Below are 17,322 nucleotides of genomic sequence, written 5' to 3'. Positions count from 1 at the left end.
CAAATACCGTCTTTCCTTAAATCTTGTTATTTTTCGAATATCGCTTCGTCTTGAATCTCGTCTTGAGTCTTGAATATTGAACCTCGTTATTTTTCATTAAAAAAAGGAATTTTCTACAAACCAGTTTAATTTTAAACTAAAGAGATTAATTTGTAACCTCAATTTTGAATAGTCAACCAAACAATTCAATATAAAGTTTAATTTTTAACCAAAACGATGAATTTTTAAACAAAAAAGTTAACTTTCTAGCAAAAAAAAAAGAATTTTTAACAAAATTTCAAGTTCTCGACCAAAAAATTGAATTTTCATATAAATAAGACGAAGTTTTGAACAAAAAGATTAATTTACTGTGAAAAAAAGCGAATTTTCAATAAAATTCAATAATTCTGAACCAAGATATTAAATTTTTGAGACAGATTTTTTTAATTTTCAAGAGAGAGATTCACTTTTAAAACCTAATTGTTAAAGAATTACTTTTATTAAACAAAAATATTCATTTTCTAGAGAAAAAAAAAGAATTTTTAACAAAATTCAAGAATTCTCAACCAGAAAGTTGAATTTTAAACTTAAAACAAAAAGATTTTTTGAACCAAAAGATTAATTTACAACAAAAAAAGATGAATTTTCAATAACATTCACGAATTCTCAACCAAAAAGTTGAATTTTCAATTTAAAAAAAAAATGATTTTTTGAATGAAAAATGATTTTTTGAGCAAAAATATTAATTTACAACCAAAAAAAAACGAATTTTCAATAAAATTCACGAAATCTGAACCAGAACGTTGTATTTTCATCTAAAAAAGAAGATTTTTGTACAGAAAGATTAATTTAGTACCAAAAAACACAAGTTTTCAATCAAATTCGAGAATTTTGAAAGAAAAAGTTAAATTTTAAACTAAAAAAAATGAATTTCTAAACGAAAAAATTGATTCATTACCAAAAAAGACAAATTTTTAACAAAATTCAAGAACGATCAACCTAAAAGTTGATTTTTTAATTTTTAAAAATACATTTTCACACTAAAAGATTAGTTTAAAACCAAAAAGTTGGATTCTCAACTAAAAAAAAAATTTTAACAAAAAGACGAATTTTCGATAAAATTCAAGAATTCCATATCAAAAAGTTGAGTTTTCAAGAAATTTGTTTATGTCTTGAATATCGCCTCTTCTTGAATCTCGGCTCGAATCTCCTCTTAAGTACTTTCGCAAATACCGTCTTGTCTCGAAAGTCGTCTGAAGTCTTGTCTCGAATATCGTCTCGTCTTGAATATCGCATCGAATCTCGACTTGAGTCTCGAATCTCGCCTTAAAGTCTTGTCGAAAATACCGTCCTGCTTTGTCACGAAGATCGTCCCGTCTTGAATCTAGCCTCGTCTTGAATTTTGTCTCAAGTCCTATCGCAATTGCAGTCTTGTCTCGTTTCTTGCCGTCTTAAGTATTTTCGCGAATACCGTCTTGTTTCGAGTCTCATCTAAAGTCTCATCTTGTCACGAATCTTATCTTGACAATCGTATCTTGCCTCGAGTCTCGAATTTTGTCTCGAGACTCGTTTTTTAACTCGCCTCGAATCTCGTCTTGTGCCTAAAATCTTTTATAGAGTCTCGAATCGACAAAATCCCTAAAAATGACTATGTGGCAGCCCTGAGCATAATCTACGCCAAATAGTCCCTCTCTCTCTCTCTCCCTCTCTAGTAAATTTCAGTGATTTCCAGCTAGTTGACTCTTCAATAAAGCCATATTATGCCCGGAAAATAAGCCACTTCTGGAGCATGCCACCGCACAATTACTCGTCGTCTTGCAGCAAGAATTCAGGACCGTTTGCAATTGTTGAAGGGTCTTGACGCAAATAACAACCGCGCACGAAGAATCGCAATCTCGCGTCTCGTCCGAGGGACACTTCCCCACTAAACTCGGAATATCTCTGGAAATTTTCTCAACTCTCTCTGGCGCTCGAGAACTGTGACAATTTCTCGACTCTCGACACTCGCAATTCTCGCACTTGCAAATATCGGCATCGGCTCCTGTAATCGCCTCAAGAATATTTCTTGTGCTCGTCATAATCGATTGCTGTTCGGCAGACTCTTGAATCGAATTCGAGTGATTCGTAAAGAGATTAATCTCACTCGAATTGCGCACACTCGGCGAATTCAAAATAATATCCTCATTCGCAAACTCATCCGCATTTATCACAACATTGACATTGTCCAGGGTGTGATTGACGTCCGGATTCTCTAATTCTAGGGGATAGGGCTCGGGACCGACGAGATCGACCAGAGAATGAACCGCGGTTGGAAAGGCATTCAATGGCCAGGATTCAGTTCGAAGAGTCGGCTCAGCCGCCATTGCCATCACGTCTATCCAGGCCGATGGAACTTCTTCCTCGGAAGCCATTGCCAGCTCCACAGCCTCCGAATGCTCATTTAAATTTCTAGATGGCGCAGCCGTCGTCGCTTTCTCGTCAATCTCGACAAACGGCAAACTCGCATTTTCGCAAAAAACACGCTCCTCGCTTCCCAAAACTGGGACTTGACTAGATAGAGAGCTGCCATCGTCATTGCTCTTGTAAAATGCCGACGAATCGGAGGATTCGGTCATCTGGGCTATCGTATTTTGTAAACCGTCGCGCATTATTTTCTCCTGCAGACTCAAAATTTTCTCCTCGCGTTTCGCCACTGTCTCCTCGGGCTTTTTCGAATTTAAATCACAATTGTCGACGAGGGTTTCGCTAAGATTATTGTTGATTAATATGAGGGAATTGTCCGGTTCGGGGAGTTTGAGGAGGCCACCCTCTTCCGGCATTTCGGGGAATAATTTAAAGTTTTGATTGAGGTTGACGGTTTCCGGGAAATTGGCGAGATCTTCGGCGAGAAGGGAGGCGATTTCTGTCGCTGGGTCGGGTTTTTCGGACGCGTTTGTCGAATGGTAATTTAAATCTGTGAAAGTTTCGGCACTTTCTTTTACGAGACTGTGGATTGGAGGAGTCTCGTTTTGGGGAACGGAAGTTAGGGGCACGAGGGAATAGAGAGGTACAAAGTCGGGATTTTCAAGCTCCTGAATTTGGAGATTTGTACTTTCAGCGATTATTTCTTGTGCTTCTTTGGTTTTCTGGAAGAAAAAGAATTCCTTAATTATAAAGGAATCCACATAACCTAGAATAAATATACATATTTTTTTCGAAAATTCGAGTTTAATACAAGTTTTAAAAGTTTTTTTCTTATCTATTTTAAAACAAAAAATGAAAAATTATATCAGAACATAAAATTCATAAAATGATGATTTATTTTCGAAAATATTGAGTATGTTTATCATTATTAAATGAATCAGTGAATAAATCGTTTTTTTTTTGTTCTTAATATTTAATTCTAATTTATTATTGAAGATATAAAAATAAATTTTTGTGAATATTTCAAAGATTTTTTTGTAATTTACAAGGTTTTCAAGAAATTTCGAAAAATAGACATTTCAAAATTTTTTAAATTACTTAGACCATTCATTATTTTCTCATAACAAAAAAATAAATAAAATCAATGTTCTTAAACTTATGATTTGTTTTCTAAAGTATTTATAAATATGAAATATAATTACAAAATTATGTTTAAAGCTATAAAAATAAATTTGTATTAAAAAAAATGAATTTTCAACAAAATTCTCAATCAAAAAGTTGAATTTTCAAGTAAAAAATAATGTTTAAATAAAAAGAATTAATTTACTACGAAATAGGCGAATTTTCAACAAAATTCGAAAATTCTCAACCAAAAGTTTCATTTTCAACTAAAAAATATGAATTTAATACGAAAATTTTTAAATAAAATTCAAAAGTTTTCAATTAAAAAGTTGAATTTTAAATTAGAAAATTTTCAATTAAAAGATATACATTTTTAAAAATGTTAAGTAACTTAGACCATTTATTAATTTCTTATAAAAAAAATTAATAAAATTGAAATTCTTAAAATTATGATTTGTTTTCTAAAATATTTGGAAATATAAAATAAATATTTTATCAATATAAAAAGTAAAAACTACCGTTTTTAATTGTCAATAATGAATTATGAATAAGACTATAGAAACAGATTTTTAACGAAAAAAATTAATTTTTAGCAAAATCCAAAAATTCTGAACCAAAAAGTTGAATTTTTAACACAAAAAGATTAATTTACTACAACATTTTTTAAATAACATTCAAAAGTTTTCAACCAGAAATATGAATTTTTAACTAACAAAGATTAATTTACTACAAAACAGGCGAACTTTTAACAAAATTCAAAAATTCGCAATTAAAAAGTTGAATTTTTAATCAAGAGACATTTCTAAAAATGTCAAGTTAATTAGACAATTTATTATTTTCTTATAACAAAAAATAAATAAAAACTGAGTTCTTAAAATTATGATTTGTTTTCTAAAATATTTAGAAATATAATATATAATTATAAATATATATTTGACAAATGTGAAAAAGTAAAAAATATCGTTTTTTTGTCACTAATAAATTTTTATTGAAACTATGAAAATTGATTTCTACCGAAAAAAATGAATTTTTATAAAAATTCAAGAATTCTCAATCAAAAAGTTGAATTTTCAATAACAAAATTTAAAAAACTAGACATTTCTAACATTTTTAAGTTATTCAAGTCATTTATTATTTTTTTATAATAACAAAATTTTAATTTCGAAATCTAATTATAAATATATATTTTATAAATATAAAAAAGTAAAAAATATCGTTTTTGCTTGTCAATTACGGAGCAAAACAATTATTTAAGATTTAAATTTTTTATTTTTTTATTTATTTATATATCTCAACAAATTTTTTAACAAAAAAAATAAACCTAATCCAAAAAAGTTGTATATCCACCAAAAATAAATGAACTATTAATCATAAACAGAAATTTTTAATTTTCATTCAAAAAAGAATTCAATTTTTTAAAAAAGCATGAATTTTTAGCTAAAATGATAAATTGTCAACAAAAAATTAGAATTTTTAACCAAAAATGGAACAATTGTATTTTCAATTAAAAAAAAAAAACTAATAATTTTAATGCAAAAAAATTAATATACAAAAAATAGTTAAATTTACTGCCAAACTTGTTGAATTTTTAATAAAAAAATAAAGTAAATTTTAGTAACGAAAAAACAAATTTTTCAAATAAAATAATAAATTTGCAACAAATAAGTTCATTTTTAACCAGACAGTTGCATTTTTAATCAAAAAAGAGGAAATTTTAAACGCAAAAAGACTTTCAGTTCAATTTTTAACCATAAACGAAAATGTGAAATATTTTAAATAGAAATTTAATTTTTTTAAAATAAATAAAAGAATTTTCAACAAAGAAGGTCATTTTCAACCAAAAAATATCACTTTTCAACAATAAAAATGAAAACATTACATTTCCAATTTCAGAAGACAATTTTAAACAAAACAAAAAAAGAATTTTCGAGAAAACAGTTAAATTTTCGCCTAAAAATATAGATGTTCAACTAATAAAATTAATTTTTAAGAAAGCAGTTGGAATTTCAACTAAGCACTGAAACTTTTGCTCAAGATGATTATATTTCTACCAATGAAGACAACATTTTGCCAAAAAAATAGATACATTTCTAACAAATAATGAAATTGTAGAATTTCTAGCAACAACAAAATTTTTCGTCCAAAAAAAAGACACATTTTCAACAAAATAGTTAAATTTTCCAACAAGGATATGAACCTTTTACCAACAAAATGAATTCGTTTTAAAAGTATTTAAACTTTTACATGAAATTTTTGAACAAAAAGTCAAATTTAGAAAAAATAGTAATTAAATTTTGTCACCAAGAAATATTTTCATTTAATTTTCTAATAAATAATACAATTTTTAACTAAAAATATAATCAATATAAACAAAAAAAATTACTAATAAGTATATAATATCAGGGTGACTAGAAAAATTAATTTTCAAAATTCCCCAAGACTTTTCCCTGACCAATACATTTTTAAATAATTCCAAGATTTAAAGAGATTGAAAAAAAAATCGAGAATTTTTTTAAATTTTAATCTAAAATAGAAGACCTTTATGGGTCAAAAATAGGGGAAATTAAGAGTAAATAGGGGAAAAAATACATGAATTTTCACACAAAAAGTTAAAGTTTCTACTAAAAAAAATATATATATATAAAAATTTTCAGTAAAAAAAAATAATTTTCAAACAAAGAGATGAATGATGAATTTGATTTTTTGACCTACCGTTCCTTCGACATTTTCCGCTTTTTTGTGAGTTCTTAGGTGGCTTTTTAAGCTGTGTGGAGTCGTAAAAGATCGTCTGCAATTTTCGTGACTGCAAATGTAAGGCCTCTCTCCCGTATGAGTCCTTTTATGCGTTTTTAAGTGATGAGAGGCCGTAAACGCTTTCCCACAGCCTTTCTCTCGACACCTTCCAAATAATATCAATTTATTAATAAATTTCGATGAAAAAAAAAATTCGAGAATCAATCCCTCCCATGAGAAATAATCGTATTAAAGAAAGTCAACTTCAAAATGGGTTGCTACAGAATAAATAAACTAAGAAAAAATTCCACAAAAATACAATTCCTGACAGTTTATGAAATTCCGGGATTTAAATAATTTACGCCATTTTTTTATAATCAATAAATAATGATATAAAACTAAAAATAAAGTAGTTTAACTTAAGATTACAAAATTTAATAATAAAAATATTTTTAAAATAGATGAATTTGCAACAAAGAAAATTAATTTTCTAACGAAAAAGACGAATTTTTAACAAAATTCTTGAAGTTTCTACGAAAAAATATCAACTTTCAGTTTTAAAAAATTAATTTTTAAATAAATAACATTTTCAGTCGAGGGAAAATGATTTTTTTTTAACAGAGTTAAACTTTCGAACAAGTTGTTGAATTTTCAACCTGAGACATTAATTTTCTACCAAAAAAGACGAATTTCGAAATAAAATAGTTAAATTTTTCACGAAAGTGATGAATTTTCTACTAAAATTATGAATATTAATAAAAAAAGGAATATTTATCAAAACCTTTACATTTTATACCAAAAAAGATTCTTCATTCTAGACAGAATAAATCTTCGACCAAATTATTAAATTTGCAATAAAAAAAAAGCGATTTAAAAAAAATAGTTTAATTTTCAACCAGAAAATATGAATTTTTAACTGAAGAGTTCATTCTCAACCAAATAATTCAATTTTCCACAAAAACATTTAATTTTTTAAACCAAAAAGATGAATTTTCAACCAGATAGAATTGAATGGCATTCAAAAATAGTTAGATTTTTAAGCAAAGAGATAAAACGAATTTTTCACTTAAGATGAAGAATCTTGAACCAAAAAAATTAATTTTCTACAAAAAAAAAACATTTTTTTAACAAAATAGTTAAAATTTTAACCCAAGTGATTAATTTTCAACTAAAAATGATCTATCTTCATCCAGAAAAGGGAGTATTTATTAAATGACTTACATTTTCCGTCAAAAAAGATTATTCAGTCTAGAGAGAATAAATCTTCAACGAAATTATTGAATTTGCAAAAAAAAAACGCGACTTTTCGAAAAAAAAGTTGAGTTTTCAGCCCACACATATAGATTTTAAACAAAAAAGTTCATTTTCAACCAAAAAATTCAATTTTCCACAAAAACGTTTGACTTTCAATCCAAAAAGACGAGTTTTGAAACTGAAAAGAATGATTTTTTAAAACAAATTGTCCAATTTTCAACAAAATAATTCGATTTTTAACCAAGTATTGACATTTTTAAGATTAAAAGGTAAACTCAAAACCAAAAAATATAAAAAAATATAATAAAAAAATTAATTTTCTACCGAAACAGACGAATTTTCAAAAAAAAAAAAATTAAAATTTTTAAAAAAGTGATGAATTTTCAACTAAAATGTTGAATCTTCATACAAAAAAGTTCATTTTCAACAAAATATTTGGAACATTTTAACCAAATTAAAAAAATATCAACAGAATAATTCAATTTTCAACCAAATATTAACATTTTTTGAAACAAAAGATAAATTTCGAACCAAAAATATAATAATAGGCTTTTCAATTAGGAATATAAAATTAATTTTCACCTTACATAATGAATCTTCAGATAAAAAAAAATTGATTTTTAAATAATGAATTTTTAAAGAAAAATGTAATACTAAAATTTCTAGTAAAAAATATTCATTAACCACAAATTTTAAGAAAAAATATTAAAATTTTCAACTGAGAGAAAATGAATTTATAAACAAAACGAGTTCAAATTTTAAACATGTAGTTGATCTTAAAATTAAGAAAAATAAATGTCAAAAAAATTTAGTTTTCAAGTAAAAAATCGAATGTGGTAGAAAAATTTTTATTTTAATTCAGAAAAGATCAATTTTAAATTTAAAAAAATTTAATTTTAAAACAAAAAAAAACAATTATTAACCAAATAGTTAAATTTTCAATTAATAAAACAAAACAAAATTTTTGTAAAACAAACAGTTGCATTTAGAATCACATAGTTGCAATTTCAAAAAAAAAATAAAATAAAAAAAAACAGATTAGAATTTTCAACAAGAAATTAAAATTTTTAACCAAATAGTTGAATTTTAAACCAAACTGTTAAATTTTTAAGTCACCACGAATTTTTTTTAAGATAGTTCCATTTTCAATAAAAAAGTTCAACAATAAAATATGAACTTTAAAAAAAAACTTATTTATCAATAAAATAAGAGAGTTCTTAACAAAAAATTAACTTTCAAACAAAATTAGTTTGATTTTTGTATTATTTTTTTTATTATTTATAAAAAAGGGGGGATATTTTTTGAAATCAGGGATAAAAATATGAATTAAAAAAAGGAGAAGTAGTGAATACCATTTTTATACCATAGATTAATACATATTTCATTTTAAAAAATGCAGTCCTGAGGATTTAAAAAAAATGTGAATAATTTTACAAAATACTTAAAAGTTTTTAATAAATAAAAAAATTAAAAATTTGAAAAGGTTTTGAAAAGATTTAAACTGAAAAAAATGTGCAAATATAAGGTTAAATTTCGAAAGAAAAAGGAATAAATTTAAACAAAAACAGTTGCATTTTTGACAAAGTAATTGAATTTTTTTATAAAACAGTTGAATTTTCAACAAACAAAAAAAACCTTTAATCCAAAAAAACGAATAATATTTCCAAATAGGTGAATGTTGAACAAAACAGTTAAATTTTCGACGAAAAAATTTAATTTATTAACAAAATAATAAGATTTTTAACAAACCAAATAAAAACCTAACCAAATCATTTAATTTTCAATCTAAAAAATTTACAAAGATTTTTTTTTACCAAATTGATTTCCGCCACAAAAGACGAATTTTCAACAAACAAGTTGAATTTTCAACCAAATAATAAAAATTTGAAATACAAATATAATATGAGGGGCCTGTCACGTGATCAATTGTATTTTATTATATTCTAAGCCTATTAAAGAATTAATTAATTCCAACCTCCCCATCCCTTTTTTTCCTCCCCTGCTCGTCATTCCGCTTTTTCAAATTAATTGTCTACGGAAAAAATATTTTTAAACAATAAAATTAATTTCCAAACAAAAAAATTAGTTTTTTTTTTTTACAAAAGTCAATTTTTTAAAGAAATACATAAATTTTCAACCAAAAAGATTAATTTTCAAACCAAAATATTCATGGTCAACTAAAAAAAGACCATTTTTCAACAAAAAATTTAATAATTAAATCTTCAGTTCAAAACAAGTAATTTTTAACCTAAACTAAAATAGTGATTTTAAAACCAAAATAGATTAATTTTAAATCACAAAGATAAGTTCTTAACAAAAAAAGTTTAATTTATAACTAGAAAAATTAATTTTCAAAGGAAAAATTTAGTTGTTTAAAAAAAAATGTCAATTTTTTAACAAAATACATCCATTTTTAACCTGAACTAAAATATTTTTAGAAGATAATTTCTTGACAAAAAAATTTAACATTTAATTTTTAAACTAAAAAAAGAGAATTTTCAAACAAAAAATTTAGTTTTTCACCAAAAACATCAATTTTTTAACAAAATACATAACTTTTCAACCAAAAATATTAATTTTCAAACAAGATTATAAATTTTTAATATAAAATATTTATTGTCTAACAAAAACAGATAATTATTCAACAAGATACATAAATTTTCAATGAAATAGTTGAATTTTTACTTTAAAAAGACCAATTTTCTGCCACATAGTTAAATTTGGAAGTAAAAAATATCAATTTTCAACCAAAAATGCAACAGTTTAATATTTGGTTTAAAAAATTAATTGTACACAAAAAAAATAAATTTTCGAACTAAACTGAAACAGTAATTTTAAAACCAAAAAAAATAATAACTTTAAATCACAAAGATAGCTTCTTAACAAAAAAAAGTTATTTTTGACTAGAAAAATTTACTTTGTTTTACAAAAAAAAAGTCAATTTTTTAACAAGATATATAAATTGTTAACTAGAAGGATCAATATTTAACTAGAATACTTGAATTTTTATTCTAAAAGATTAATTTTCCAACAAAAGGATTTATTGACTACCTAAAAAAAAAAAAATAATTTTCGTCAAGATACATAAATTTCCAATGAAATAGTTGATTTGTGAACAGAAAAAGACAAATTTTTAAACCGATAATGGAATATTTTAATATTTAATTTAAAAAATTAATTTACACAAAAAAAATTAATGTTCAACCTGAACTAAAATAGAGATTTTTAAACCATAGTAGATTAATTTTAAATCAAAAAATAAAGTGGTTAAATTTTTAATTAAAAAAATTAATTCACAAAAAAAATAATTAAGTGTTCAACTAAAAATATCAATTTTTTAATCAAGCAGTTGAACTGTTCAAAATAAACAGATTAATTTTCAATTAAAACGATAAATCTTCAAAAAAAACATGAATTTAAAAATTACATGCATTTTTAAACGTAAAGAAATCAATTTCAAACCAAAAATTAAATTTTCAGTTGGAAAAAAAATCTTTAACCAAAAAAAAACAACGAATTTTTAACAAAAAAAGGTTAAATTAGTATCAAAACATGTGAATTTTAAACTAAAAAATAATAAATTTTACCAAAAAATAGAATATTAAAATTTTTATTGAAAAAAATTAATTTTCAATCAAAAATACGTTCTTTGTTGTAAAAATTAATTTCTTTAAATGAAAATGTAACTATATTCTATTTTTGTTTGAAAACTGATCTTTATTGTTACAAAATTTATTTCTTTATAGAAAATTAGTCTTTGCAGCGTGAACATTTCAAAATTACATGAATTTTTAACTAAAAAGTTAAATTTATAAACAAAAAGATTAATTTTTCACCAGAAAAAGACGAATTTTCAACCAAAGGGTGAACTTCAACTACGAAGATTAATTTTCAACAACAAAATTAACTTTTGTCAAAATACATTAATTTTTAATCAAATAGTTTAAATTTTCAACTGAAAAATATAATTCTTTAACCAAAAATGAAAGACTAAAAACAATAAATTATTACCAAAAAACGCACTTTCAACCACAAACATTAATTCTTTACAAAATACATGGATTTTTAATCAAATACTTGAATTTTATACTAAAAAATATTAATTTTCAACCAAAAAGTGAGTATGTTAATTTTTAGTTATCGAAATTATTTTCAACCAACAAACGTTGGATTTTCAACCAAGAATATTAATGTTTCACCCAAAAAGACGCATTTTCAACTTAATATAATTTTAATGTTCAACAAAAATTTCAATTTCAAACAAAATAAATTAATTTTTAACCAAAAACATAGATTTTTAATAAAAATGATGAATATTTCACCTAAGAAAATGAATTTTCAACTACGAACATTAATCTTTTACCAAAAAGAATTAACCTTGGATAACAGACATTAATTTTTAACCAAAAAATTGAATTTTCAACTACAAAAGATCACTTTTCAGCCAAATGTCGAATAATTACATTTGCATTTAAAAAAATTTTAATCAAACAAAGAACGAGTTTTGAACAAAATACTGTGACCAAGAAGATTAATTTTCTACCAAAAACACTAATTTAAAAAAAAAAACAAGAATGTTCATCTAAAAAATACAAATTTTGATCTAAAAATAAAACAGTTAAATTGAACTAATAAATCTAACTTTTAAACACACAATAGAATAATTCTTTTTTTCTCAATATTTCTATTTTCATATATTTCATATAGTTTTGATGTGTTTATATTTGATGTTATCTTCTTCCTCATTTTATTCTTCAAAATTGTAAATTTATTGTAAAATTTGGTTTGAAAATCGCGCGCTTTTCATCACTTCTGGTTCCACGGAAGAGCTGTACGTCAATTTTAGGGGGGGGGGGGGCAACGTCCGTGAGCCAAGGGCTCTGCAACCACTCGCATGCTTCCAATCAGCAGCGCAGAAGGGGAATTCGTCGCGGACAAGCGCAGTAAAGGGGGAAGAGGTTGCAGGTAGTCGTCGGCGAAATGCGGATCGTCCGTGACGGGATATGATGAGAAGGAGAATTGAGGAGATGGAAAGCAGAGGTAGTTGATGGTATTGAAAGAGTAAGAGAAGTGAGGGGAAAGGAGCCGTGGAAAAGTGAGTGAAAAGCTGGGAGAGGAAGTGAGGGGGGGGGGGGACTTTGGGAAAGAAAAGTTGTGGAAGTGAAGGGAAGGAAGGTAGGTGAAGTAACAGAAAATAAGGAGAGGGACCTTAAACAACATAAGGAATGGATAAATAAGAATGAAGGAAGTAAGGTAAATGATGAACGGAGAAGTAGAGAAAACAAAGGGAAGGGAAAAGGCAGTAGCAGAAGGGATAAGAATCAAAGGGCGAAGTGAACAACCAGTTCAAGAGAGAGGAAAGTAGAGAGAGAGAGAGCAGAGTACAAAAATTAATGGAAGGGCTTTCACGATTTAATCAATATCACAACTACGAAAGCTCTTCGCGCGGCGCTGGCTTGAACTAATTCTTAAGATTATAAAGCCGCTGAATATAGAAAAATCTAATAGATCACGTGACACTTACACAAGCCCTAAAAAATTTTTAATCCTTCTTAAAATAATCGTTCCTTCTCCTAGAAAGATAATCCTAAACCTGACAGAGATTTGGATTGAACAGGTGTCATGCAGAGGAACCAATTAGTGAGAAAAGAAGTAAGTCGATGAGAAAAACAGAAACTCGGGAAAACATACTTGTATGGTCGTTCTTGAGTATGAGTACGGATATGTTTCTTGAGATCGCTTAGTGTAGTAAAGAACTTAACGCATCCAGTTTCTTCACAGTTGAATGTGTCACCGCTGTGAAGTCTTTGGTGAGCCCTCAATCTGTAAAGGGTATTGAATGCCTTCTCACACCCGCTGTGATTGCATTCGAATGGTTTTACTTTTGTGTGTACTCTAATGTGGATCTTTAGGCTGTAGGATGTAAGAAATGCCTTGCCGCAATTTGGGTCTGAGCATTTAAACCGATATTCGCCTGAAAGTTACGAGAATTAGGCTGCTGGACAACCCAAAACTTAGAGCAGATGGCGCCACTCTTCTCTTTGACGCCACGTCGCAGAGAGCACGTTTTCTACCATTTTCTAACGTTCATGGCGACCAGCTGTTCACGGACAATTTCAGGCATGCGCAGTGCAGCTTTGTTTTTTTTTCACGCATGCGACTTTTTTAGCCAATAGCTGCTCGATTTGCCACCTAACTTTACTTCGTCCAGCGTTGAGGGGAAAACCATGACACCAAATGTATGGGATAAAACTTTATTTTTGTTATATCTTCGTGATAAATAATTATTTCTATTATGTAATTATACAAAAAAATTAATGCTCCAATTTATTAATTCAGCACTCGATAAATTAAAGTTAGCCGATGGTTAAGTGAAAATACCTGGCAGAAGAATTGAACCGCTGCTAGATGGCGCTAGCTGTTCGAGAGAAAGAGCCGCGAAAATTCAACTATTTGATTGAAATTTTTTTATTGAAAACTCCGTTTGATTGAAAATTCGTTTTTTGCTGAATTTAACAATTTTTTTTTATTCAAAATTTAAAACTTTTTTTTGTAAAAATTCATTTTATTGGTTGAAGAATCTTCTCTTTAGTTGAAAATTTAACTACTTTCGGAAAAATTTGTTTTATTGGTTGAAAATTCTTCTCTTTGATTCAAAATTGATCTTTTTTTCTTTGAAAATTCAACTAATTTGTTGAAAATTAATTTTTTTTAACTGAAAATTTCAATAGTTTATTTTTTGTTGAAAATTGACGTTTTTTGAACATTCGTTTTTTTTTTTTTTTTAAATTATTTATCTAAGAGTTTACCTATTCCGTTTTTGGTCGAAAATGATCTTTTTTTTTAATTTAACTAATTTGTTGAAAATTCGCTGTTTTTTTTTTTTTTTTTTTTTTTTTTTTTTTTTTTTTTTTGAAAATTATCTAAAAATGTAGCTATTCTACTTTTGGTTGAAAGCTGGACTACTTTATTTTTAAAAATGCATCTTTTTCTGGTTGAACATATAACTATTTTGTAGAAAATTTATCTTTTTTTGTAAAAAAAATTATACTTCTTCGTTAAAAACCTACCTTTTTGCTTAAAACTACATTTTTTTGGTTAAAAAATTAGATTTTTTTTTTTAATTTCGCCTTTTTTTTTGTTTGAAGAATTATAATTTTCAGTTGTAAATTCAACTATATGATTTGAAATCCATATACTTTGTCAAATATTTGCCCTTTCTGTTGAAATTTTGTTTATGAATTCAAGTGTTTTTAAATATTTTTTTAGTTGAAAATTTGTCTTTTTTTTCGAAAATTATACTTCTTCGTTAAAAATGTACCTTTTTGCTTGCAAATTTATTTCTATTGTTAAAAAATTAAATGATTTACAAAATTTTTATGTTTTCTTCAACATTGATCCTTTTTACTGGAGAATTTAACTACATGGTTTAAAATTCATGTATTTTGTTGAATATTTGCCCTTTTTGTTTAAATTTTTTTTATGAAATCAAGTGTTTTTTTTCTATTAAAAATTGTAATTTTTGTTGGAAAAAATTCATTTTATTGGTTGAAGAATATTCTCTTTGGTAGAAAATTGATCTTTTTCAGTTGAAACTTCAATTACTTGATTGGAAATTGAAACATTTTATTAAAAATTGATTTTTTTTAGTTTATACTTCAACTATTTTGTTTAAAGTTCTTTTTTTTAACTGAAAATTAAAGTTTTATTTTAGAAGAAAAATAATTTTTTCATTGTAAAATTTAACTATTTTATTTTTGGTTACAAATAGATCTTTTTTATTTGACTACCTGATTTGTTGAAAAATTATTTTTTAAACTAAAAAGTTAAGTATTTTCTTTTTGTTTGTTAAAAATTGATCTTTTTTATTTGAAAATTTAACTACTTTGTTGAAAATTAATTTTTCATTTGAAAATTTAAATATTTTATTGAAAATTTTTTCTTTTTTTTTGTACAAAATTATACTTCTTCGTTATAAATATACCTTTTTGCTTAAAAATTTCTTTGCTTTAGTTGGAAATTTTTTATTAAAATTTTTTTCTAATGCGTTGCTTTTTGGTTGAAAATTTAACTATGGGTGTAAAAATAGCAAAAATTCTGAAAACCGCTACTTCGACTTGCACTTCTACTTTTTTTTATCAATAAACTATAAACTTTGATTATAATTTTCTATAAAAAAGGAATGATCCATTTATGGAATTTGAATTTTCGCGGAACTTTGACTACAATAGCTAGCGCTATCTAGTAGCTATCCTGTTTTTAATTTTTCAATGAATCACATTATTTGACACTTTGAGTTCGCATCTAGATTCTCGACCAATCAGATTTACCATAAACCAAAAATGTAACTAGAAATTAATCATACGTAAAATATCAAATCAGCGATTATTTTACAATTAATCTTCATGAAAAGGCACCCTAAAATTCTACGGTGGATAGTCATTTGTCCACAATTTCATTACCAATTTAGTAACGAACGAACCCATAAAAATTGATTTAGAAAATTGATTGTTTGGACAATTTGGATCAATTTTGACAAAATAGAGCTAAAACTCGTAAACAATTGCATCCGGTGGGTAAAGAATCAATTCTTTAGCAAAGAGAATAAAGTGTGGGGAGGTGAAGTGAGTAAGGAGAGTTAGGGGAAGGGATAAAAGAAACTAAGGGGAGTGGAAGTAGGTTAATCGAGGCGAGGGGAGGAAATAGAGAAATAGGCAAATAGGAGAAGTTGAGAGGGAAATCATATGATTGAGGAGTGATGGGAGGGGGATTAGAAGACACCATGAGAGAGAGTAGAAAAATTAGGTGGAGGGGAAAGGATAAGTGAAAGGAGAGGGAGCGCGGAAGAAATAGTAATTAAATGAAGAATATGGGCAATACAGAAAATAAATAAAGGGAGATTAGGGGGTAGTGAGGAGAGGACGTAGGAGTAAGTGAGGGGAAAGGAAGTGTGGAAGGGAAATTGAGGAACTGGGAGTAGGAGACATCCAGGGAGAGACTAGAATAAGTGAAAGGAGCGAGATTAGAGAAGGGATGGAAGGAAAAGTACGGGAATGGGGGGAGGAAAAGTAGGAGAAATGATAGAAGGGGTAAGTGTGGAGAAAGAGTAATGCAGAAAGGGAGCGCGTGTTGAGGGGAGGGGAAGTAGGAGACATTCAGGAGAAAAAAATTTAGTAGAGGTGGTAGGATAAGTGAACGGAGGGATTAGGAAAGGGAGAGTAGATGAATTGATAAAAAAGGGTAGGGAAAGTGCGGAGAGAGAATATAATGAAGGGGAGGGAGAAGTGGTAAGTGAGGGGAGGGAAAGACATAAATTGTCGGATAGGGAAGAAGAAAAATTGGATGAGAAGTGTAGAACTGAGTAGAGAGGGTAGTATAAGTTGAAGGAGATGGAGTAGGAACGGAAGAGTAAGGAAGTGAAGGAGAAAAACTGCGGGAAATCAGTGGAAGGAAATTAGGGGAAGTGTATAGAAAAATTGATCAGAGGGTAGGATAAGTTAAAAGAGATGGGATAGGGAAGTAAATAGAGAAGATCTACAGGAAATGAATGGAAGGAGAGATAGTGAACGCCAGAGTAGAGAACTGAAGGGAGGAGATCGTCAGGAAATGAGTGGAAGGAAATTAGGGTAAGTACATAGCAGAAATGAGTACAAAGGGTAGAATAAATTAAAGGAGGTGGAGTAGGGACGGAAAAGTAGGGAAGCGAAGGGGGAAGAACTACAGGGAATGAGTGGAAGAAGAGTAACAAAAGTGAGGCAACGGGAAGTATAAGAAGTGGATAGGGAAAATTGAGTAGAGAAGGTAGGATAAATTCAAGGAGGGGGGGGGGGG

General features: G+C 27.1%; 1 protein-coding gene across 1 annotated transcript in view; it reads right to left on the bottom strand.

Annotated features, from left to right (window-relative positions):
• Positions 1-1,040: 1,040 nt before the first annotated feature.
• The window catches only part of LOC117174056, a 46,761-nt gene continuing 30,479 nt past the window's right edge, over positions 1,041-17,322 (bottom strand). Inside the window, exons 3-5 of the mRNA XM_033362714.1 lie at positions 13,183-13,465; positions 6,217-6,403; positions 1,041-3,104 (exon numbers count right to left, since the gene is read on the bottom strand). Coding sequence (XP_033218605.1) covers positions 1,698-3,104; positions 6,217-6,403; positions 13,183-13,465 — 1,877 coding nt within the window. The 3' untranslated portion in view covers positions 1,041-1,697. The remainder of the gene's footprint in view (positions 3,105-6,216; positions 6,404-13,182; positions 13,466-17,322) is intronic.

This window comes from Belonocnema kinseyi, chromosome 1 (genome assembly GCF_010883055.1).
Source record: "Belonocnema kinseyi isolate 2016_QV_RU_SX_M_011 chromosome 1, B_treatae_v1, whole genome shotgun sequence".
In the NCBI taxonomy this organism is placed as follows: Eukaryota; Metazoa; Arthropoda; class Insecta; order Hymenoptera; family Cynipidae; genus Belonocnema; species Belonocnema kinseyi.
The sequence above is the reverse complement of the archived record's forward strand: the minus strand, read 5'-3'. Positions and strand labels throughout refer to the sequence as shown.